Here is a 25,332-nt window from a genome sequence, read left to right as displayed (position 1 = left end):
TTGAACGAAAACAAAAATTTTATGTATTTCTTTTCTTTCTTATCCTCCATAAAATAAATGTCCATCTCGTCAGAGATTCAGATTTATTAGAAATCTGCCTGATGCTAGAAAATTTGCATTCGTAAAAAAATTCTCTTCGTGTAGAAAATACAATTGAGCTCGTGTCGTTATATAAAATCAGTAATCAGATTGTGGGTTCACTTCAGTTATTCCGTATTCCTGCAGACCCTGTTCGTTCCGGTAATATTCTGTTCTCGGTGGAACAAGATGATGATCAGAACGCAATCAGGATAAAAGGAATTTATTTCGTATGATTTCTTTTAAAATGACGCGCGATCATCAAGAATTTGAAGCTACAGTCTTTAACGAAGTGGATAAAATCCATCGATAGTTCCTTTATGAATCTCGCGGCGATATTCAGAAATCGGAATTTGGAAAACAATTCAAATTTGATAAATCAAACGTGAGGTTTGTCTTCGTTACAATGGTATAACGCACAATATTAACCATGCAACGCTCTATGCAAAGTTGTAAAGAAACTTCTGTCGAACACAGGGAGGTATATATGCAAATCGAAGGCGACGCGACGCGTCGGCGTCGCGGAGAATCGACCATTCACTGTTCCATGTAAGAACTACCTCCATAAAAAAATATAATCTGGGGTAATAAGAAAACGATAACACGGTTGACTTTATCGCTTCATAAACTATCGAATCGTTATACGGCATTTTGGCAGATATAAATATTCAGAAAGGGGAAATTGGCTGGCAGGACAGCGAGCTCATCGAATAAGAGATCCCTCGATCATCTTGAATACGATATAATACGGTTGATTCTTTATCGATTATCCGAAACTCGAAAACAATTGACTTTGGCAACGAGAAAGATCCAGGAGGACGCTTATGAATAATATAGGTCCCGGTCGAGTGTGATTAATCCAAAATCAATGCCTGTACGAGAAGAGGGGGTGCAATGTCACGTCGAAGGTCCAGGCTGCGTGGATAAACAAGTAAATAAAGAAGTTTCCGCTACGACAAAGCAGGAGGGAGCGTCGTATTTTAAGATATCTGTCTAGGAATGTATACATCGAGATCGGGGAAACTTTTCCGGCACGGGCAACCCCTGGTATCTCGGTTTTAGTCACGAATCGAGCGAAACTGGCGGACAAAAAGCTGGAGAAACGAGCGTGATACAGCATCGAGGGCTGGTAGGCACTTTCCTAACGAAAAGGGTTTGCCAAGATGTGGCGAAGAAATATGAGACCCTACTTAGCTTCCAGGTCGAAGCGGACCACTTTTTCCTTCGCGTTTTCTCGGATGTATTCTTGGCGCGGCGGGTGTCGCCAACGATTTATAACAACGCTAGTGACGATCGATCAGTGATTTAACGGGTCTGAAGGTAAAAGCCGGTGGAATTTCGTTGATTTTGTTCGCAAGCTCCGACTACGAAGCACAAGGAGTTTTGCATTATGCTATAAAGATTTTTCTAGCCTTTATATTTACTATCGCGCTTGAGCACTATCGAACCTGCGTCGTTAACGATATGTATTCCGATCGAACGCGGCATTTGAAATGAATAAATCAAATTGGGCAATACAATTATTGAAAATATTCAAGCAGAAAGTAAAAAAACAATCGTGAACAGTTATCGACAGATACCGAGACGTACGAAGACGTTAACGAAGAAACTAGCACGTTCTTCGAGTAATAGCAACGATCAACTTGCGATATAATTGAATTCAGCGAGAGAGCAAAGTGCAATCTCGAATGTGTTGCGGCAAACCAAACTGAAATCAGAAAAGGATCAAGAGTAGCGCGAATCGATGCCGTACGATCCCTGTGGGAGCGATAAATCGCAAACGGGATTTCTCGCCATTTCTTTTGGCCACATATGTGCAGGTGTTTACGAATTTTATTATAGTCGAATTCCAAGAACTCGAACCATGTTCGATAATGTGCTATTATCAAGACTCCACGATCCAGCTAATTATAAGTTGTAATTTAAAGTTATCCTCTTCTCATAATCGAAATCGTTAGAGAAATTCTTCGTCCGATATTTACGCATAAAAGGTACGGCGAAGGAAAGATCGAATTTCAACTCTCGTCTAGTCTATTAAACTTATTCTAATTTCATTTCATTATAAAGTCTTCGCTATAATTGAAACTAAACTCTTAAAATGTAATTTCCAACTATGGGTCTTTATTATAGGCGAGAATCTCTTTCGACGACTTTGTCATCGAACGACCGTTATTTTCTCGAATAGAGAGGAATAATCTGCGTCTGACACGGACGAATGAACGCAGTCTTTTTTAATCCGATGATTTACTTTTAGTTGGTAGAAATAGTAGACGTACTCGGCGTATAATAGAATAACAAAATAAATGGGAAATAAACATGAAAGAATATTTACGAAAGAAGTGACGCATAAAGCTAAATTTGCCACCAAGTCCATGTAATATCAATGTTTCGCTTTAACAATATCTCATCTGTTACAAAAGCGCACAATAGAAATGCACACTGCACGAAGCTTCGAATAATATTAATATTGTGTTTTAACGAGAAATAAGATACACGATAATACTTTTCAGAGACATTTAACATTCGCTATTCATTCAGCGTGGAATGTTCTAAATGAACGATATTTATATCCTAGCATTCGCTTGCTGTTTCATCCTTTGTTAATACGTACGAACAAATGTTTATACTAAAAGATATCGAAACACGATGAAGCGTAAAACAAGAAACGGGACCGAGAAGACGCAGACAATAAAGAGAAGATTGAATTTTGTGTTTGTACCGGGAACGGGGTAAAACGCGCGATACCCGTAAAGCGGATCACCTTCCACCGGAAGACAACTTCCGCCTCTGTTCGGGATGTAATATTCCCTCAAAGAAATTTCACAGGATTTGTGACCTGCTGGAATATCGATTTAATAAAACTGTTACGGTGTCAACGCACATATTTCCACCAAAAGTCTTACTTACGTTGGAAGACAAACTTTAAAGTTCTGTACAGACTGGGAAATGGTTTAATGGCAGATTTGCAAGTAGAAGAAGGACGCGACTATGGACATTTTTTTTAAAACGTGAAAAATCGACTTGGAAGAAATTTTTGACTATCGTTAACCATCGTTTATCGACTAAACTTCGATGTAAAAGGAAATTGGATAAATTACACCTGTTCGATGGATTCGCGAAATCCGCCTCTAAGTTATTGCGATACAACCGTGAATTCTCGATCGACGGGTTGAACGTACGAGGATAAGAAATGCTGTAATCTTGAAAATTCCTGCCTGTCCTTGCAGAAAAGTAGCGGTCATATATCAGTCGGCCGTTAAGATTACACGGCGCGTGCATCGATCGGCTTGCTGAAAATTATAGTGATTGCTCGGGCGGGGTGCGGGAAACGCGTCGTTCCGCGTATTACGTATTCTCTGTTCGTCGCGACACTTTAGTAAATGCGAACCGGCGATCCGTTCCAGGCAAATTCGGTGTACAGTCTGGGAACGTTACCCGGCTTCGTACCGTTCTGTCCCAAGGGAGGCTAATGAGTTTCAAAGTAGCACGGAATTTAATAATGTCAAATCTGAAGATCCGCCGACTAATACAGTGCATTTTCGATTAAATCACACGTTGCTCGATCCACGCTGTTTACCGTATAATAATATCGTAAAATAATTTTCGATTGTAACGAAATTTTACGCGCGTTCGCCTCGATGTTATATATATCGTGCCGTTCCTGCAAGTTTATGTCGATCATCGATATAAAAGAATCCGCGGTAGCCGATCATTTGAATAATTATTTTAGGCCGTATGAACGTATCTAAAGCAAATTTATGCCTTCTTTTTTCTTTTCTTTTCTTTTCTTCTTTTTCTTTTTGACAGTATCGATTCATTCGAATTCACAAATCATATTTCATATGCAATTAATTTAAAGATCCTGTGTAAACGTATTCTATCAATTTGTTAGTAATTATTTCGAAACGACGAGAGCGCGAGATATCCACTGGCCAAAAATGGAACCGCCATTATAGTTATGACGATTACTAACAAGTAGTTTGGAATATCGAACGTTTGTAAATCATAGCCACATAACACGCGGATGTCACGTAACGTGACTCTCGATGACTGTTCGAAGTGGCAGTCGGTTAATAGCGCTTTTGTTACGACATCACAGTCGTCCAAGTTTCCTGTATCGACGCGATCCTTCGAAACACGTCGATTCGATGACTGTTCCGGCATGTTCTCGACGAATTTGACGTCTGTGATGAGATTCGTTCACGATGTCTGTCTATCTCCGGTAAAACGTGGCTGACGATTTTCTACTTAAACGTATCCGTCCGATTCGAACGTGCCACGACGCTTAAAACTAACATGTGCATTTAAATTGAAATTTTAAATAAGAAGTTCGATTATTACATTTGGTAGAGTAAACTACGAATTAGCTGGAGTTTCGTCGTCAGTTACTCGTGTGACATTTTTCGGATAATTTCAAGTTTCGGAAATACCGGACGATGATCATCTCGATGGTGTAGCACTTTCGAAGAACGATCTGCTAAAACATTGGAAATGCCCATGTTGTCGACACGATCAGCTTGATCTGATCTTTCGCGAAGCAAAGATGACAGAATTCCTAAAGTAAATCGATTGACCAACGCGAACACTATTATTTTCTCCGAAGATTCAAGGAAAGGCCAACATCGCATCGTGATTCTTTTTCGTCTAGTAAACAAGCTGAAATTTTGGTGTCTTGGACAAAATTGTCACGTACTGTATTATTATCTGCCGTTGAGACTCTCGTTTCTTTCTGTTATATAAATTTACAATAGCGGCAAACGAAAATTATTCGTTTCTTTTCAGAGACAGTCTCGTTAAAATTTATCGTTAAAATTATTTGTTCGAATTGTGAACAAACGTATTATTCCGTTTCACGATCGCGTGGCAATTTCTCACGCGCGACGAAACAATTAATTGTCATTGATACACATTCAACGATACGTAGGTACTTTAGTCGCTGCTAGAATCGATAGACAGTCAATAGCAACACGTGGTTGCCGCTATGTTCTGATAGCGGCGATCCAGCAGGATTCAATAGGAAATTTTTGAAAAGAGAGATACCATTTTAATAACGATTCTAAAGGCTAGCCGAAAGAATTTGAAATCGTATTATCCGGATGGGCGGAACAAAGCGAACCCAACGTACGTAAATAGAGCGGATCCAAAAGTAAAATACACGTAAAAAGATAAATACGTACATACATATATACATGTATGTATAAAGAAAGAATGTATGGGATCAATTTGCAATCGGAAAGTGTGCGTTATTAAAAGATGGATTAAAAATCAGATTTACGGTTTTAATACAAGAGCTTCGAGTTTTAAAATTGTACCCCCTGTATAGCCGAGATAACTGCAAGACGTTTGACTCAAAGAAAAACACGAACGAAATTGGACCGTTGGTAATTCGATAACGAGCCAATTGAATTTGTGACACGTTCGTCCAACGACCGCTACCGAACTCGTAAGTTTAGACGTAGATTACAGGGTGGTTTAGCGGCCAGCGAGGAACCATTAATTTCCGTCCGCAAAATCACCAAGTCCTCTGAGCGACCGTGTAATTAATTTTATCGCCATCATCTGCCCAACCGAAGCATTTATCGCGACCAGATTAACTCGCATTACCCGTGACTTACGATTCACGTTACCTTTGATCTTCAGACATCGCGAAACGAACAACGTTCGACGCAAATCGAATATGATTCGAAGGGACAGTTCAAATATTTCCAAGAAACTCCATGGCAATCGGGGACGAATAGTTTATACAGTCGTTCGTCAAAGTATAACGTTTAAACATTTATACAAATGTTTCATGAATATATTATATATTTTATACGAAACCTTATGAAATTTCACTAACGCTGTAGTAACAGATGTCTCTATCATTATCACGTTGGTAAAATATGAAATATGAGATATGAATTTGAAATTGTATACATTTGTTTATAATCGAGATAGGGTGATATGATTGCATTTAGATTACAGAATATTTATTGCGAATATACGCGTAATAAAGAATTCATATATAGACACGAATAATGATTTTAAACGTATAGCCTGTGCTAAAGATGGTTCCATCAAATATTGTGATTTTCCAATATTACGAACAATCGATTATGTTCGGATTCATTGGCGATCTTTCGGAATATGCTTGCATTAAACATGTTGCAACTTTTATATATTTCCATATACAATATCCAGATTCGTTGAAAATTTTAACAATATAATCACGATAATCGCGTCTTATTACAGAGTCAATGAATAATTTCGTACAACACATATGATAAATACATAAAAATGTTCTGTTATATCTCTAGATATTTTCACGAGCCATCGTATATGAGGCTGTAATCGTCTTTATTCGATACGAGACGACAAAACTGTAAAATAAACTGTAAAATGATACATAACAGTCGCCCAAGTGTTTATTCGAAATTCGTGCTCCATTTCAGCTGTAGCGTCGTTCGTTTTATGTTACTCGCGCGCGCGTTTCAATCCATAAATGATAGGTCTCAACTTCTCTGAATATCGATGCTGCAGAAAAAATAGGCGGCGAACGATGTGATCACGCATAATCACGCTCGACGAAATGCTACGATAATAAATTTCCGTGGCATCGATCGAAAATGAATATATATCGATAAATTGCCCTCGCTATGGATTCAGCACGATTCGTGTAAACGTGAATGCATATCTTTTGTAGTAAAATCAGGCTAGGATTTCAAAAACGTTGTAAACCATGTCGTGTAGTTCACTAAATCATTAAGAGGAAAAAACAATCTACTCGAACGATAAAACAGTAAACAATAGAATATATGTACTTGTGCGAAATGCACGAAAGGCGACGTGTCATTAAGTTTCTGCGTCTTTCGCCGGTTTAGAATAAATTAAAAATAAACAGAGAAACGTAACTTTGCGCGTGCGTTGCGCAAAATGCACGTTAATAAAGCTCGATCCTCTGTTTGTTTTTCTTCCGTTGCTCGTTTTTGAAAATTATGCCAATTCACTTAAGTCTATTGCATACGACCATACATAATGAATTCTTTTTTCTTTGATAAAGATCAAACGTAGGAAGAAGAACGGCCACATAACGCGATATTTACGATATTTAAATTCAGTGCGAATGCGAAGGCGAGCGTCGAGGCACATAAAATTAGACTTCTAGTCGTCGTATTAAAAATAATGCGCGCATATAGCCAGTGCACCGTAGACAGCAGAGTAAGAAAATATGCTTTTGTGAATGATAAACGTCCGTGTTATCGGTAATTCGTGCACGTGTTATTAGTTAGCCGTCACGGTAACGAATGGGCTTGTTTCCTACGAAAGGTTTGACGACTATTACCGGCGTAAAAAAGATAATAACCGAACGATATTACGGATCCACGTCAGTCCTTGAACAACGTAGCCACGTACGAATAATAGTAAAAGTCATTTATCCTATTCATCTATTTATAAAATTTTACGTTCGAAGCCACCTTGGATAAAAATAGAAATAAAAAGTGATCGAAACGATTCCTTAGCGAATTAACTGGACGAAGTTAGACCAACGCGATTCCGCTATCGAACGATCGAACTAGCTGATAAGGAATAGATAGCGCGAAGGAAGATATATGGCTTAGGGCGTAGATGAAAGCCGTGTCTTCATTTTTCCCCTGCGTCTTAAGCGGCACTGGGATCCTCCAAGTTTTCTCCCGACGATCGTAAACAACTCCATCGTGGTCTTCTATCTTCGGGATCACCGGAATATCCAGACCTGGTCTAAACCCGCAAAAACAACTTCAGGCCTCTGTGTTTCCATGGTTATAATGCATCGCAGCTTTATTAGATACTTTTGCAATCTTCTCTTATAGATAGCGCCGGAATCACATCTTCTTCACGACATGTCAAACGCATCGATATCCTTCCCCTCGGTAGCTTCGTTTTTTGTCTTCCGCTTCTCATTTTCGTTATGTGGCACGATGTTTTGTATCTTCCATTATTCATCTTTGTTACGTAGAATAATGTTTTTCGAGCAGTAGACTTATCGTTCGCGCAACAATTTAGCCTGGAATCTATTAAATGCTCCAGGTTTCCATAAAAGTATATCAGTTCGTTGTTAATTCATTAACCTAGAATATTCGGTCTAATTGATTCCCTTATATATTTTTGTACATAAAAGCACGCAACTCCTATTCAGCTTCATTACGAGATTCGTATAACAATGCGAATCACCGTCTAAGCGACATCTTCCTATGTTGCTATTATCTAAACGCGCGAACAATATTTGTTGAACGCAAACGTAGGATGTTTACTGAAAATGTTGGCACGTTGTTGGTGGACCAACAATGCAACTAGGGAAACAATGTATTTACCACGTTCTGTTGGAGTTTCATTTAATTAAGAAAGTTCCCGTCCTAATATGTACATCATCGTGCCCGTATAACTTTCATGACTCGTAAATGTTTACCTAGTAATTTTATCGTCGATCGAACGGTAGCCGCCTGGTTCGACTTTACGGCCAGACTCGGCCACCGAGTTTCCATTCTTACCGATGTCTTAAAATGTACGTAAAATACATAAAAACGTACCAACATACGTAAAGATTCGTAATACGTCGAGTATACTCGTCGAGCATTTGCTAGACGAGAGGAATATCTGTTTAGGAACCAATTTATCATCCATTATTTGGCAAAGTTCATGAAAATACGAATTTTTTGGCTTGGCAGCTACCTCTGTCTCTTCTGTATATAAATTTTCTCATCGAATTACCGTATCCGTCGAATCGAGTTAAAGTATCGACTAGATTCCACGGTAATAACTTTTTAGATACTTTTTAGAGTATAAGTCGTACGCTTAACCGCAAAAGAGTCGGCGCTTCGGCGAATCGCGTCGTTGGTAAAACCGAAGCGTTGAAGCCTCTGGTCGGACGATTGATTTCACAGTCAGCGAAATAAATTGGCGGCCGGATCGTAAAAAATGGACGAAGAAAAAGTTTTGTTTCGTGGCCAATATCACAGCTACGATTTATAATTTGCGAGAACAGAAATTTCGAATCATCAGTTTTGTAAGTTCCTTCCAGCTACGCTGCATATCGCTTTTCTTACAAATTTCCTTGCTACGATTTTCATGACTGTGTGGTAATATAATTCGGTCGTAATCGTGCGCAGGGGCTGTTCATCTTGCACAATATTTTAGCAAAGGAACAGTATTTTACGAAAGACTCGTTGTTTTCTGCGTAATCAACCGGCAAAAATTGGGGGCTACGGTAATTGCGTCCGTACTCGGAACAAGCTTTAAATTCCAGTTAATGGCGAGAGGCGGAAAGAGACCGAACCGAGCAGGTAGGTTCAATAGCGAAATAACACGATTCTATTATTTCCAGTTGTAAAGACTTTTTACATAAACGACTCGCGCCAAAGTATAGAAAAAGAAAAAAGATATTTCGATTATTTGGTATCTCGAACAAGATAATAAATCGTTCGAAATATCGTTCTACATATATACAATACGTACAATATATATATAACGGAATTTCATTTAGTTGAATTCGATGGAGGGCAAACAGTTTATAAACTACCTGCTGTTAACAGTTTATAACTATACAGCGTGGTGTAGTAATCGTAGTACTACCGCGCAGGGGATGATCCTACCTGAAGAAATGTGAAAAGAAATTCGTGTTTCTTCATCCGAAGCTTTGTTTTCGAGACGATCGACTTTGAGGATTCGACATTTAACCTGGCTAATTTCGACGCGAACGAAAGTAAATAATCGGCAGAATAAGATTCTTTTAGAAGAAGCTTCGTGCTTTTCGAGAAAAATAAATTTGAAAACGTATCGTGCGCGTATACCAGACCAGTTCGTAATTAAATATATTTAAACTTTATCTTCTTGAAAATGAAGCTTTAAACGCAGAAATTTTGCATTTTTTGCTTATTTTCGTGTGTATAATAACCGCCTGTTAACTCGTACGCTCATATCTCGTCGGTATTTAACCGAGCTAAAGTATACGTCGTGAATTTGCGAACTCAATTTTTTCAGAAACCGAGCGTCGTATGAAAACATTTTATTCTATATTTTCGACTTGCGTATAAGCTCTGTATATAATTGGTGTTCGTATAATTCGGAATTCACTAATTTACATTTTCATAATAGCAGGTCATATTAAAATTAGTAAATTCATTCGATGAAGATCCAGCTAATTAAACGTTTATCAAAGATTACCATTTCAATGAATGGACTTGAGATAAATGGAATTTTGACGTAGTCTCTGAATTGTTCGTACATCTCGTTTCCAAAGACAGTATTTGAATAAAAACCGCTGGTCAACAACTGTTGTCTCAACAAACCGACTTATGTCAACGATTCGACGACACAACGTTTCTCAACGTTGAACGATTCAAGGATTTAACTTTGTGTTTCTACGATTCTACGTCCGTCCGTTCTCTCGCGCTATGTAATTCCGTCTTTTCTCTTCCCTCCTTTACCGAAGAGTCATTTTTCAACGCCCGTTTCCCCCACGACGATATCAGCCATCCTCGATTTGATAGCGCATCAGATAGCGTCTTCGTTTTAATTACAAATCGCATAGATATACAAAAGACGAGGATACGACAAAACGACAAACTAAAAACGACAGATGGATCAAGAATTTTCCATGTCTTTTGCGGAATCGTGTTGCGAGCTTAATTTTATCACCCGTCCGTTTCCAGCATCACGTCAATGACCCCCTTCCTCCCTCGTTCCTTCTCCCACCTTCTTTGATTCTTTCGTCCTCTCTTTTACCGCGAACACGCATTCCTAGTAAAAATAAGCGAGTTCCCATGTGGCGGGGTTTCTGCAATCAACGGCCAGTCGGTGGTGCGAAACGAGGCAACTCGTCGCGATGCTTTTACAAAGCGGTCGCGCGACTCGGATCGGTTAGCCCTGGACGTTCGCGGAAAGGAGGCAAGAAGCGGGGTACCGGTGACGGGACGAGATTGCAAACAGCCAGGAAATCACCGTGTGGACACCGAATACCGACGCTTTTAAATTGATCGACGCGCCCCAAGGGACTAACGATCGAGACACACGCGCCACGTCCCTCTTCTCCATCGAAACAGCCGATAAGATTTTGTTTGCGAACGAGCAATTTGTCGGATACGAGTTCCGTTTTCATCGACTCTTTCGAAAAAGATAAACGGTTAAATTTTCCCCCCTTTTTTTTTCCAGCATCGTGCAAATATAGAAAGCTTTAGACGAGACTGATATCGAGCGTATGTACTTTGCAGTGACGATTTCGCTTTGCTGTTTCCTCGAACGTATCCTTTTTATCGTTTAGAGCGACGGAAGTTTGACAAACGTTGAAAACGAAACTCGTTTCGAGGATTAAACGAACCAACGAGGTACTCGGCAAAAAGTAACGTCGCGATAAAAGCGCCGTATGTTTCTGGTTGACTCTTCTTCCGAAAATTTTCGTCCGCTGGCAGCGAACGTGTTTAAAAAGATCTGTCGGGTAACGATAGATCAATCTACTTAATTTCGCTCGCGTTTATCTGTGGAACGTACTCCCACGCTGCGTCACACGTCTCCTGTAACATCTTGTAACGATTTACGAGAGCCAATAAGAATCGTCCGGGTTGGTCGTTTCATCGTATGTCCTTACGCGTAGAACGACGATCATTAGATCGTTGGTGTGATTTTTTAGGCGGGCGTGAGACACGTGTCAAGGAAACGAGTAGAAACGGAACAGGTGACAAGAGGTCGGAGGTAGGTTCGGGGCCGACGAATTAACACAGAGATCGGACAGGCGCCCGTATTAATTCGATCGTCGACGTTTCGTCGTGTTTTGGCTAGCCGGCTGACAACCCTCTTACGCGTCGTACGGTGCTCCATGAAATTTAATATGCGTCGATCCTCTTTCGAAATTTAGCCGGGAATAGAGCCTAGAGAAATACGACTTCCGAATAGTGGAATCGCAATTATCAGCGGACAGCAGCATTTTGTCGGTTCGTAAATTTCGTCCCGACCAAGAATTTCATTCAAGAAATTATTGTAATAGTTACCAAAAATATCGTGAAAATGTTTCTAGTCGGAATCGTAGTTGGATAGTTTGGCTTTTACGTAACGAATATATCGTACGCTTATATTCGTACAGTTGCAAATTTGCAGCTCGCGGCACGGAGATATATCGCCTCTTTATCCTCAACGACGAAAGATCTTCGGAGGAAGATTTATGTCGTCGGAGATCGCGACGAAACGAAAGAAACACCACGGGATGAAAGAAAAACACGTATTCCACGTTATCACAGTTTTCCATTATGTTCGTACGAGGAGCACCATAAATACGCGTCTTGCACGGTTATCCTCTAAACTTGCCTTTGTCGTGGCAATTCTGAAACTCGATGACGGAGTAATAAATGAAAAAACCTTCGTACGATATGACAACGTTTCGATACGATCTTTTTGCGAGCAGACAATGGCTCCGTTCGACTTCGATCCTCAATAAAAATCGTTTTAGTCGATTTGCGAAATAAAAAGTATCGGCAACGTTCATCGAAGTGAACGGGCGTAAGCGGCGATTAAATCTCGCAGGCATAATCGCCATTTGTCGATGACAGGGAGCTTGTTGAGAATGCAAATGTGTAATATACAAAGGAATAATATATAAATAATTTTCTTTTCGTATTTAGAAGTTGAAACGATCAACCAAATTAATGTTTCCACGTTGCAGCGAAAAGTTACTTTTGCTCTCGATGTTACGATTTTTATTTTTCTTTGTGTTAACCACGGTACAAAGGGAACTTTATATATGCACGCGTGTATATGAAATAGCTGTTTCCGCGTTAGAGTGTACGTAGTTCTTAGTTAGCAACCGTGACCGAGCTGCTTTCCATTCTTTTAACATTTATCTTCGCCTCCAAATTTACTCGCGTGTAATTGCATCCGCTCCGCTAATTGACGGGCAAAGGTAGAAATCGACTACCTTCGTTTCAAATGACCCGGTTACAGTGGGAAGTACATTACGTCACTTCATCATTTGAGAAATTGCCGAACGTTGCGTCCACGTGTCCCTCGAGACACGTAAATGCACTGTTACGAAAACGTAAATACTCTCGCTATTCGTTGCTCCGATACCATTTATATTTTCACGGATTCTCGGATAAACTGCGATTAGATTCTAATCGAATCCAAGTGGAAAAAAGCAAAACTGAACTAACTCCAATTCTCAATAAATAATTAAGTAATTTAGTAAAATATGTAAAATAGATTGGTTTCGTTTGAAAAAAAAATGCTTTCATACGATTAATACGATTTACTAGAATAAATTAACGTTACTTAATGTTAACGTTATTAACGAATAAATTTATTATGGCTTTTTCAGTCCGCTTTCTCCCGCGGTGTCCCATTTGTTTTTTAAGCCATATTTAACATAATCGTATAAATAACTTTTACTTTTGTCCAGCGCAAAAACAACGTTTTTAAATTCCAGATGCCGAATACTTTTGCTCTTATTCGTTCGAAATTTAACCGCAAACGACCATCGTTCGTTCACTGACAACGGCACTACCGATGGGATTTGTATTCGAATGAAAATTCAAATCCAGATGAAATTCGTATTCCGCGATAAACACGTGAAATTTCAAAGGTTTCCGCTTTACGATCGAACAACAGTCACGACTCTTCTATGTATTTCGAATCTTCACCGGAATATCTATTGAAATATCATGGATGAAAAAGTTATATATACGAGACGAATCTAATAGGCTGTTCGCTACATCTTTGCTACGATTTCCATGAAATCACCATGTTTTCAAAGAACCTCTCTACCGTCCAAGTTCGCGTGCCAAGTGACATTTAAGTGGAACCTTTCTCTTATTCGCCGTCTCATTTACCTTTCCCCATTTTGTAATTTCATAGTCGCTGTTTCATTAATTTAATCGTAATGCAGAAACATACATAGGTAGTATCAAAGATCTTGTTTAAATGAATTAATTTGTACTAAGAAACAAGAAGATCGAAATCTAATTACGTTACATTACTGCTCGATTAAATAATTTCCAGCTAATTAACGAGTATTTATCTACCACATGTTACGACGATCTGATGCATCTGCTACTTAGACAGGGAATCGGGGAAACTCTGTGTTTGTAATCGGTTCGACGGACAACAGTGGAATGTTGGTCATAGTTCTACGGTGGGCCAAGTAGATGTTTGAATCAAAGTCAAATCGCAGATCTATTCGGTTTAGTTAGCCAATAGAAAGCTAAAGCTTTTAACGCGTTTCGAACACAGCCTACCGTTTGTTTGGATCGTTTACAGCTTCGACTAATTATATCTGTACTGTTATAGGTAAGTAACCATTCCATGGAATCAGACCGAGAACAGAGAAATTGCGTTTAAAATCGATGCTCTTGCATCAAGAGCTCTACTTACGATCTCTTGGTCGATTAGCCGTCTCTGCGTTTTAAAGCGTTTCTCTTCGACGGAAGAATATATTTATAGGGGCAGCCGTGTTTTCTTTAGCTCACCTCGTAGAAGTAGAATGAGTCGATCTCGTTCGTCGCGTTGACATCGAGTGGAGTGACGTTGAAGAATTCCGGCAGGTCCCCCGTACGATTCCCCTGAATCAGTCCGTCTATCTCGAACGTTTCATTACGATCGGCCCGTTCTGTCGTTTCTTCCTCGGACATGTCGTTCGCGAACGCTTTGCGATCGTGCTGTTCCTCTTCACCGCGATTTTATTCGCGATTCAAGTTTTTACTCGATGAAACCGCAACGAAAAATTCATGGCTTCCAGTCGATCTCTGGCTAAGCGTCCGATGACTTCATCTCGTTGCCCGTCCGCGGTTGCGCGACCGATTTCCCTCTTTCGTTTACGTCCGAACGATTTCTATCTCGTCCACTGGATTTTCAATTACGATGCAACGTGATTCTCGCACATTCTTCTCAATACCGTCGCCTGCTGAATATAGAATATATCCGCACGAATAACGAAACAAGCATTCGAAGGGATTCTGCTTGGGATAACTCGATCATTCGATACTTTGTTTGTCCGTTCGAAACGAAGCGACGCTGTTTTCCGGCTCGATTAAAGAGGTAAATACTCGATTCAATGGCATTGGTCGTGCCTTCGATCGCACAAGTTCGTCTGCACGAATCGCCATGCAAAAAAACAAGATAAGTACGGACAAGAATGTAATCGTATCGATCGCTTTCTTGTTTCAACAACTTTCGAGGCGATCGTAAAAAGGTCTCTCGGGAAGAAGAGAAACGAGATACGTACGTAGGGAACGGCAACTCGATAAGTGATAATACACGCTTTATAAACCTAGTCTATCGTTATGACAACGAGACGATGAGAATTCGATGCAAATAATAAAATACCATTCTACTCGTCCAAAGTCGTACAAATTAGAAGCATTAGAATACCTTTGCGTTTCCATAGAGAGGGACTGGAATGAGAATTCCGAGGAAATGAAAGGGACGATCGATTCTTTTCCTAACGACATATCGTATCAGTCGAACGATCAAACGTTCGTATCGAATCTCTCCCGTTCGGGACTCTGTTAATTGATATTGCTGCTGTCTGAGACGAAGATAGGGAACTCGGAACTCGGTTGGATCGTGGATAAAATACGCGATGTATTACTGTAACGATACCGAGATCGTAAATCATCGTGAAGGGTCGCAACGCGACCGGTTGCAAATGCGAAGCTTAAAAATCAGAATATGCGGAAGAAGAAGCTGCCCCGTTAGAGGTAACGTTCTCTTCTTACGTGGAAGCATTTCGTTATGCCAGTTACGTCTCGAGTGACCTTTCTACGAGCTTTGAGAAGCGGCCGATGGAAGAAAGGGTCGTAAGTAGCCGTGGAATCGGACGAAGATGCGATAGAACCGGAGGATGCTCTTTGGAGGCCGACGAATGAACAAATCTGAGCAACCATGTTCCATTCGAATGTACTCGAGCGTAAGAAACCCGCTTCTTGGGCTACTGCGATTTCACGGCCACTTTTATTGAAATTCATTGCCAGCTTATCCGTAAAAGAATCAGCCTGGCAGAAAGCAAGCTTTGTTATAAAAGAGTATCTTTGATATTTCGATGGAAGACTATATCTGTATATGTGTTGATGGGAAGAGACTAATAAAGAAGAACCAGGGTACTGCAATGTTTTAATTAATTCCGAAGCATGGAATTTTTGTTCTTTCTTTTCGCTATAATGTAATAACGTTATATCGAATACCACGCGTAGACCGATACGATTCCACATTGAATCGCGAGATCAAAGGCAGCGTTTTCAATGTTTATGGATATAGACACAATTTGGTGACAGATTTGACGAAGGAATGCGTCGGAGAATGATCACAGTTTGTGTTAATCAAGAAACGCGACCACCCCCTAATCGCCATATCCTCGAAGCGATCGCGCGAAAGTAGATTAACACGCGCTCTCGATGATATCTAGGGAACAATCTTTCGTTCCAAATGCAGTCTACTTAAATCTGTCTATGTCAAAACTAGACTAAACATTGCAAAATTAGCGTCCTCTTTGTCGCATTATCTAGTAGTTTCTACTCTGTTTGCTTTTGTTCAGCCCACATGAAAGAGTAAATTCAATTAACGAAAATATAAAATTCGAAGCTGGCTAGCCTCGACATTTCATCCAATTAAATAATGTGTCTATTTGCTTCTGCGTGTGGGCGATATCGGTTAAAAACTTTTGAAGTATTCGTTGTTGGTCTCTTTTTACCTGCCCATTGACATTTTACTCGAAGCTATAGAGCGAATAGCAAAATTATTAAATGTTAAAATGAAACCGAACCAAAAAGTAAAATAATCATCTTTGAAATTAAATTTCTTTTTCTTTACGAATCTGCTTATTCCATTGCGAAGCTTTTTACTTCGACCGTAATTACAATGATACTTATGAACGCAATGATGAACGTTTGACGAATGATTTCCTTGACAGCTATATCTCTCTTACGAATATGAACATTTTCCCGAAATACGAGTGTTCAAGGACGAACAGGAGTATCTTCTAACAGAAAGCGGCAAAGATTACAGACTAAACGTCCGACTACTTTGATCTTCGATGTATAATCAATTTTCCAATAGAAATAATCTCACAATTGCAAAGATCGATATGATACTATATAGACAATCCCATAAGCAAACAAGAAAAACAAATAGTAGGTATCGTAGCAAAACTAATTGAAAAAAGTCCGATTGCACGATTCGCAATTACGGATATGAACGAAACAAAAAAAAAAAAAAAAAAAAAAAGAAAAAAAAAGATACGACATTGTGGCGAGTTTATTCAAAAATTTCATTTATTCCTCTTCATTTGCGTCATCGAACCGCGTGTCCGAAAGTGTGGCGATGGAGGAAACAAATCAAATCGAGCGATAAATTCGATGAAAATAAAATATTTCAACGACGCCTTTATTTTTCAGTCTTATTTTAGCATTTTTCTTCCTTCCTTTTTGTAATTACGGATCCAGATAAGATCCAGAAGAACGGATCCACCGAATCCGTTATTATCTGCAAGGAATCGGTGTCCGATCGGTCACATTCGCTCATTATCGAATTCACCCTCATATGTCATTGCTACTCGGTAGCTTCTTACGAATCCCGCACTCTGCCGATATACGAAGAAATTTTTAAAAATTTTCAAAACGAATTAGGTGCCAGAATAAATTTGGTGCTTTTACAGAGTCACGATATTTCTAGTTTCGTCTTTTCTTTTTTTTTTCTTTTTTTGTAACGCTAGGAAACGGTGAAATAATCGACGAATCCCGTGTCAAAAATGCGATAAAATGCTGAAATGAAATAGCCTGTTTGGTAAATGGCTGATCCTTATTTAATTAATCAATACCCTTCTGTGTCCTCGAATTATTTTCCAATCGTTCTCCTTTTCTTTAAGCAACTTAAAAAACATTCACGCTTGAGAATCCTACATGCACAGTATCATACTTGCAAGCAACGACGGCGTGTTGGCAATCCATTCCGCAACAGGTTACGTTCTTTTACTTTTGTGCTCGTCAATCGGGTCTGTCGCGAAAGAAATATTCTGGACGTTACCTCTCAGCGATATATTACACATCGTTCGGAACACACGGTTGCCTCTCGTTGAAATCTAAACGTACGAAAGATCCTCTTTGAGAAAATTGATTCGCGTCGACGCTATTTCCAAGATTTCGGTCGTGACGAATACTTTGATGGAAAATAGGACTCGTAACTTTGTATTTCTGAATGAAAGTCAGCCGCCAATTTCACCTAATCTGGAGTAAATTCCGATTCAAACATACGATTCAAACGATGCCGAGTATCTATCTGATCATCGCGATGAACAAACTACCCCTGCCTTGGCATTTGTATCAGCTTCGTGGAAGATTCGCAGAAGAAAAATAACGTGCATCGAATTACATGGATGTGATTGACTTTTCAATCTCAATGGATACAAGAAATTCGTATTTATTATTCCAAGAAACGAAAGGAGAGGCATTTTCAACGCTACCACTACGATTATTCCGTACGGACGATTTCGTACAATCTCTATCTCTGAGAGTGAAAAAAGAAAGAGGCAAGACTGCGAAACAGTGGTTTGCAGTGGTCTTTTCACCTTCGACGAAAATCCGTATGTCGATCTTTTAATCGTGATTCATTTTTGATTATCCTTCTGGTTACGTTGTTTCGCGGATTGCCGTTTCGTTTCGATCGGTGACTGTGTAAAGATCGCGGGAAAGAAGATAAAGCTTCAACGAGGTAGATCGAGAAGGAGGAAGCGGAAGAGGATCGAGAGAAAAACTGCGAGGGTTACGGAAACAGGGTGAGAACGAACGAGAACGCACTTGCTCGTACGACGCGCCGAACGCGACTGAGGCGGCCGACAAATTCGCGGCGACTCTACGCTCCAACTTCCATCTTCGTAGACGATGCTGTACGCGTGTAGGAGTTTGCCAGCAACGTACGCATGCGCGACGAAATCCTGTCGGGACGTAGACCACCCAACTACTGTCGCGCGTAATCCCAAAAAGTCTCTTGAAATTTGTATTCATGTGGCACAACAGAGAATGTGCAACTAAGAAGTAATTATCAATCAACGAATTTAATTTTTACAATTCTTATCCATTTGCAACGGTTACAGAAATTCGACGTTATACGTCTATGTAGAAATTTTACGTAGACATTTCACAAACTTGAAAAGAGTTTTCAAAGTTTTAGGTATGATTTACGATACAAACAGATGCTCTTTTTCTTTCTTTCTCTTTCTCTTATCCCACGATATGACAATTCATCGAAAGTTTACAGTTTCACTGGAGGAATCCATAAATATCCCAACAGATGTTCCGATGTTTGTTCAATTGCATATAGTCGGAACACGCGTGGCTTTTAAAAGAACGTACGACGATCCGGCTCTGTTCCTTTCAATTTCTGTCTCAAAGAGAATTTATCGGTGACACGTAGAAAACGTTCGTACTCGAGGCGCACCGATCAACCGTGGCTCGATGGAACCTGTCATTCGCAGTATCAGGGAACCAATGTTCCGCAATCCCACGCTACAAACATCCATTTGTCAAGATTATCGACTTCGCGTTGTGCATTACCTAGAGAATCGGGAAGAGGAAAGGGCGTAGGTCAGGAGGAAGTGCGTCTCGATAGATGCGCACAGAGTGCAGTAAGTAGAGAGAGAACGGTGAATGGACGAGGTTGGAAAATGACTATTTGCTCGCCGTTAATTATCGCGATAGATGTCGATCGAGCGTTGAACGACAATCCCGTTAACGAACATGTATCGAATTAGGTAGGTACCCGTGACCCCTATATCCGAAACACGAGACTGCGTCGCTCAAATTTCGTAACGCGTATTTCGGATGCATTCGAACGTCGCTGCTTATCAGAATAGGCGGAAGTGCGTCCACCCGCATATCGGTGTGCAACGATGATAAAACAGTTAGCCATGGGTGCGTATAGCTTAACTATTGAAATTCGCTACGTGTCGTATCTGACAAAGGCAACGTATTTCGAACGAACGACAAAGGACTTTTTTAAATGCCGCTTGCCTCGTCAACGCGTTCTTCGCTAACTTTGACGAGTCGCGTGCGAATCCGTTTCCTTCTTTTTCCTTTTTTTCTTTTTACTACTTACAAACTTGCCGCAAATCCGCGATTTCAGCAACGAAGTAGAAAATTGTATTCGTTTTCATTCTATCGCTTAACACGTACCAAACGGCAGAATAAAGCTTTCCGCTGACGCAAATTGAGATCGTTTGTCCTATTGTCAGATAATTTACTCGTCTTGTCCCCTTTGCTATGCCCGGAAGTGGACAATGTTGCTTCGTTACTCGTATCTTGCACTATGTTGGAATAGTATCTTTATTGTTTACCTTACGGATTACAAGGGGTCCCATTTCTCTCATTTATTTTTATCGCTATTCCTATCTTAACTAATACTTATTCCTATCTTAACTAATACTAATTAGTATTAAACTACTAGATATCATATCTTTAATATGTCGTTTATGTTAAAAGAGCCTCTTGCCCATTACTTTCATGGATTTCGATTCGATTCCTGGGAACATTAAATTTCCCTTCTTATCCACAAATTCGTCGTAATTTCTTTCAACCAGGGTTTCAAAGCCGCATCGTTCGGCCAATTTCTGTGAAATCGGCGAGGTAAATGCCGTGACTGTTACCGGAATGTCGTATTCTCGACCTACTTCCACCCTAAACAAAAATTATTTATTTGGATGTTACAAACAAGATAAAACTATTAAATTAAACTAAAAGGTAATGTATAGAAAGCGAATTATATACATCAAAAGCAGCGAGTAATACAGAACAAACGGAGGATATTGGAAAACGTCAAAGGGAATAGTTGAACTTTTGTACCTGGCATTAAGAAGATGAGCACCTAGAGAGGCTCCTCGATACTTTGGATTTACGGAAAGGCCAAAGGCGTTCATATATTTATTCACCCCATATTTTTCAAACACATTTGCTTCTTTGCTCAATCTTATCACAACATCCATCACATCATTCCCCCTCTTTGACTAGAAATTATTTAACATTTACGTTCAATACCCCGTCAAAGAGGTATACAAATATTAACGTTACTCATTCTTATGAATCACGAGAAATGAATCGTAATTACCTTAATTTTCTCCATATCGAACTTTTCATCCTTGAAAGATAACGTAAGTATATTAGCTCCTGCAATTATAGGTTTCCCACCATCCGGATTCTCTGTAAACGCTACGACGGACAAACCAGATTTTATAAATTCGTCCCAAAGACATCGAAATGTTTCCACGTATTCAGGATCGTTTATCCCGTCTATAGAAACAGAGAAATTAAAATGTTTTCTGCTCCCTGCGCATCTCGAAAATCTTATTCCTCCTTCCACATAAATACTATTCGACATAGATGTGCATATGATAAACTGTAATCAAATGTTTTATACGCTTGAAATATAAAAGAACGGAAACCAACTGTAAAAGAAGCACCGTTGAATTGAAAGAGAATTAAAAGAAACGTCGCACCGGGACGATTTTGAAACGGATGATAAAACAAGGAGCTGAAACGTGACAAAACAGAAAAAAAGAAGAGCAACAAGGCAAAAAAGTTTTATGGTGCATTAATGAACGTGTATGTAAATTTTACACCAACTGATCCATGTATTTCACGCTGTATTCGATCTATATCTTTAAGTTTCTATAAATGAACGATATGAAAAATACTTAAAAATTTCTAATATTCGTATTCTTCATAATCGGATGCCTTATGCAAAATTTTGCGGCATTCTCAAGGTGCCTTATCGAATGTATAATTAAATAAAAACGTTAGTATTGTGCGGTTTTTTTTGCTTCGTCACATAAATGAATGGCGATGTTACATGAGATTATTTTTTCAGTCATATTATTATCTGTAATCTGTTTTATCGTGTTATCATAATATTTTTCGCCTTTGATATAAATTCGTTTCAATGATATTTCGCCGCAACATTGACGTTAAAATTAGATAATGTTTAGAAGAATAAAACAAACTTACTTATACATTTACACATGGGCTCGTCGGCAATGAAATACTTGCACATATGTTCTACTACCTCGTCGTACCTGTCTTCCGGTACCTCTTGAATGGTGAATTTTATCGGTACGTCCGCGTTCTTTTTTTTAATCTCGACAGTTTTCCACACTTTCGGTGGGCCAGGTGGCTTTATCGGAAATGTAACTGACGGTTCGCATCCCTTGTTCTTACTCATTATATTTGTTTTACAAAAACTATATTGCGCGAAGAAAAATTATAACAAATAGCCCGGTTACGCGATGAAAATGCGTGGAAAAATAACTATTAAAAATCACTTGCCATCTGTTACTGTTGCCTTGTTGAAGTCTACTAACTGAATGACCGATGAATTGTGTAATGCGGTAGTTGTGTTATCATATGTATACACTGATTATCGTTCCACTGCCAACTTTGCTCTTTCTCGATTGCATCCTCTTATGATATGGCAAATGATACAAGCATTTTTTTCGATAGCTTTTTATATAGCGTAATCAAATATTGCTACGTGATAAGTTAAAATAAATAATATAAGTAAAAAATTAAATGTACTTTGTGATAAATCAGCACAGATAATATATAAATAATCGGAAGTAAAATATAAAATGCACGAAATAGATATATATTGTCCCGTTATATTTTTGAATTTATCACAAAAATGCAACACGAAATCAACAGAGTTAAAAAGTGAAAGTAATGAAAATAAGAAATAGAAGAAAGTAAAGAGATTACCGTCTTAATGTTTCGTCAATAATTGATCTTTCGTCGATAATTATTTCTACGAAAACAATACTTTTTTTATTGTTATACATCGCTTATTATTTACATTTTACATACATATTTAGAATAAACATGTTTACGTCTACTTTTCTGCAAAATCTGTATTAAAGTCATAATCATCGGATGCTGAAATGTTGAATTCTCCCAATTGATCCGCCAATTTAACAGCTGCTTTTTCTATAAAATTCAGACAACGATATAGATTAATTTTTAATTTTAAATAAGATAGTGTCTCAAGAAACAAACGCGTTCTTACCTCTCCTGGCTCGGTCTTTCTTCTCTTTCTTAAATTGTAGTTTATTAAGTTTATTCAATTTCTGATTGCCCTCGATTTCAAAAATCGGATCTGTTTTCTTTTTCCTCGGCTCATTTACCTGATTTTTCGATTTCTCCAATTTTTTCTCCATCTTTTTCTTCAGTTTGTTTTGTATCTTAATTTGCTACAAAAATGATTATCATTATAACTTAATCAGCAAGAAATACGTATATAAATGTATAAAATCTGACTTACCGCTTGTTTTTGTAAGTCAACCTCCATAGCAGATATAACTGGACCAGAACTTGCAATTAATACTGGATCAATAGTTTGTTTATTCGCAGTTTCTTCTTCGATGAAATTATCGATCATCATTTTTTCTTCTGCAGCAAAACGTTCGATATCGAATTCCTTACTCATTTGGCTTACAATTTCTGCAGACAGGTGACAATTCGGCTCTTCAGGTGGAACGGTATAATACCTATTGAAATAACGTAAATTATTATACGTCCAATAGACCGTGTAATATAGCATTTCATAAATACCTTATTTTTCCAGAGTTCCAGTCATCTAAAACACTGCGCGCTGCTGCTACCATATCAGGTATACCACCTTTTCTAAATTTCCCCATCCTGGTAGCTTTTAAAGCAAAGAATTCATCGGGCGTTGAAAATTCAGGTATGTTATACATCTCCATTATTTGTGGCTTGGAAACTCTTTTCAAAATAGCGATTGCTGGCGTGTACGGATCTTTTAACGATTGAATTTTGACTGCATTTTTTAAAGCCACCGAAGATTCGTCGGAGTTCTCTCCAGAATTAGCAAAGACTATTCCTGGAGAGTCTAACAATTTTATTTTGGAATCTAATTGTACGGCTTGCATTGCTTTTGTTATTCCTGGAGTACTTCCCACATTGCACGCTCTACTACGTTTTAGGGAATTAATAACGCTAGATTTACCAACATTTGGAAGCCCGACAATTCCAACTGTGATACTAGTTTTAATATTTTCAACATTTCTACAATAATTTGCAAGCAGCGACAATAGTAACTCAGCACCAAAGCAGGTACCGCTTTGTATCATGCTTTCAGTTTTTCTCCCCAATTTTCTCCTACCTAATCTTTTAGCTTGGTCTTGAGTGGAAGCTTTAAATGCCACAGTCGGTAAACTCCCACGCAAATACGTTAACCATTGATCTAAATTTTCTCTGGGTATTAAATCTGCCTTATTTAGGACAATAACCAATCTTTTATTTTCTTTCGCAGACAGTACAGCTTCTTCAACCTATAACATAAACCAGTTACTTGATACCTTATTGATGCTCATAACGTATATCAACATACCTGTTTACATCTTGTTCCCAAAGGATCCCTAGCATCGACAACTTCAAGAATGACATCAGCTGCGTTCAAAACTTTCCTGAATTCTTTGTAATAAGCTTTTAACGAATTTTCCTCTTTAACTAAAGCATCTTTTATTTTTTCATGCACAGCATCTACTTCCATCTTCTGATGTTCCATTTGTTTATTCTTTGCAGCTGAGACTAATCCTTGAAGACTGGTTTTGGCAAGTTCTTCTCGTTTTCTTTGACGCGCAGCTTCACGTTGCTTTTGTTTCTCTTCTTCGTGTTGCTTTTTCATAAGCTCTACTTCTTTAAGAATATCTTCCTTAAAAGGGCATTGATTTGGGACTTCAATTACTTTCGGTTTTCCTACAAAATCAAAAGAAACCATCAATATATTTTACAACTACTCTTGTTAAAATGTAAATAACGTTTGAAACGTATAGCTGCAAATATTTACGTTTAGGATGCTTTTTTGCTTCTTTTCGTAACTTTCGATTGTGTTCCCGAACTTTTTTCTCGATTTTATATCTCTTTCGAGCTGGCATACGCTTACTTTGTTTCTCTGCAATAAATATGATATTAAACAAACGTAAGAAGATAATTAACTACAGAAGAAGTGTTATATTTCTTAAAAGAAATAAGATAAACATAACCTTCTGTTACATATGTAATAAATAAATTGTATTAAAGTAATCTTATTATTAAACTCACTCAAACAGAATTTTGCCATTCTCGTAACTTGTAATACTAATTTTTGATAGTTACATACAATAACAAAATAAATGCGTTATTAAACGAACAAAATACACTTGGAAATATCGCGTGCACGTAACTATACACGCTAAAGTTAGGTTAGCAATCAGTCTGGGAAACA

The 25,332-nt window shown here is 38.7% G+C and overlaps 4 protein-coding genes across 12 annotated transcripts in view; 1 reads left to right on the top strand and 3 right to left on the bottom strand.

The window, feature by feature from the left end:
* The window catches only part of LOC126926615 (cardioacceleratory peptide receptor), a 39,911-nt gene extending 19,680 nt beyond the window's left edge, over window positions 1-20,231 (bottom strand). For 2 of the 7 annotated variants that reach the window (XM_050743015.1, XM_050743016.1), the window contains exon 1: window positions 14,544-20,231. In XM_050743015.1, coding sequence (XP_050598972.1) covers window positions 14,544-14,705 — 162 coding nt within the window. In that variant the 5' untranslated portion in view covers window positions 14,706-20,231. The remainder of the gene's footprint in view (window positions 1-14,543) is intronic. The other 5 variants (XM_050743010.1, XM_050743009.1, XM_050743011.1 and 2 more) reach the window with 5 other exon arrangements.
* LOC126926598 (uncharacterized) overlaps window positions 1-25,332 on the top strand; it is a 77,337-nt gene that overhangs the window by 18,140 nt on the left and 33,865 nt on the right. The gene's annotated exons all lie outside the window — the stretch shown is intronic.
* LOC126926634 (arylalkylamine N-acetyltransferase-like 2) lies at window positions 20,370-22,494 on the bottom strand. 2 transcript variants are annotated; one of them, XM_050743067.1, is made up of 5 exons: window positions 22,380-22,494; window positions 22,062-22,294; window positions 21,166-21,347; window positions 20,904-21,064; window positions 20,370-20,738 (listed from the first exon to the last, which is right to left on the bottom strand). In XM_050743067.1, the coding sequence occupies exons 2-5, from the start codon at window positions 22,273-22,275 to the stop codon at window positions 20,537-20,539; spliced, it is 759 nt and encodes a 252-aa protein (XP_050599024.1). In that variant the 5' UTR covers window positions 22,276-22,294; window positions 22,380-22,494; the 3' UTR covers window positions 20,370-20,536. The 2 variants fall into 2 exon arrangements, with proteins under 2 accessions (XP_050599024.1, XP_050599025.1); XM_050743068.1 differs by lacking the exon at window positions 22,380-22,494 and having other exon boundaries at window positions 21,166-21,453; window positions 22,062-22,199.
* LOC126926606 (guanine nucleotide-binding protein-like 3 homolog) lies at window positions 22,849-25,327 on the bottom strand. The gene is made up of 7 exons (XM_050742989.1): window positions 25,170-25,327; window positions 24,916-25,020; window positions 24,457-24,824; window positions 23,658-24,397; window positions 23,368-23,593; window positions 23,113-23,296; window positions 22,849-23,033 (listed from the first exon to the last, which is right to left on the bottom strand). The coding sequence occupies exons 1-7, from the start codon at window positions 25,186-25,188 to the stop codon at window positions 22,939-22,941; spliced, it is 1,737 nt and encodes a 578-aa protein (XP_050598946.1). The 5' UTR covers window positions 25,189-25,327; the 3' UTR covers window positions 22,849-22,938.

The sequence above is a fragment of the Bombus affinis genome, chromosome 18, assembly GCF_024516045.1.
Source record: "Bombus affinis isolate iyBomAffi1 chromosome 18, iyBomAffi1.2, whole genome shotgun sequence".
In the NCBI taxonomy this organism is placed as follows: domain Eukaryota; kingdom Metazoa; phylum Arthropoda; class Insecta; order Hymenoptera; family Apidae; genus Bombus; species Bombus affinis.
Note: the sequence above shows the minus strand (reverse complement) of the source record. Positions and strands in the feature narration are given on the sequence as shown.

Bases quoted from the DNA above. Each gene is read 5' to 3' on its own strand.
- LOC126926634 (XM_050743067.1), bottom strand. From the start codon at position 22,275: ATGAGTAAGAACAAGGGATGCGAACCGTCAGTTACATTTCCGATAAAG. The intron at 21,348-22,061 runs GTAAGTTTGTTT...CTGTTTCTATAG, and splicing joins GCCCATGTGTAAATGTATAA to ACGGGATAAACGATCCTGAA. The intron at 21,065-21,165 runs GTAATTACGATT...AATAATTTCTAG, and splicing joins TCGATATGGAGAAAATTAAG to TCAAAGAGGGGGAATGATGT.
- LOC126926606 (XM_050742989.1), bottom strand. The intron at 24,825-24,915 runs GTAAATATTTGC...TTGATTTTGTAG, and splicing joins AGCAAAAAAGCATCCTAAAC to GAAAACCGAAAGTAATTGAA. The intron at 24,398-24,456 runs GTATGTTGATAT...TTTATGTTATAG, and splicing joins TGGGAACAAGATGTAAACAG to GTTGAAGAAGCTGTACTGTC.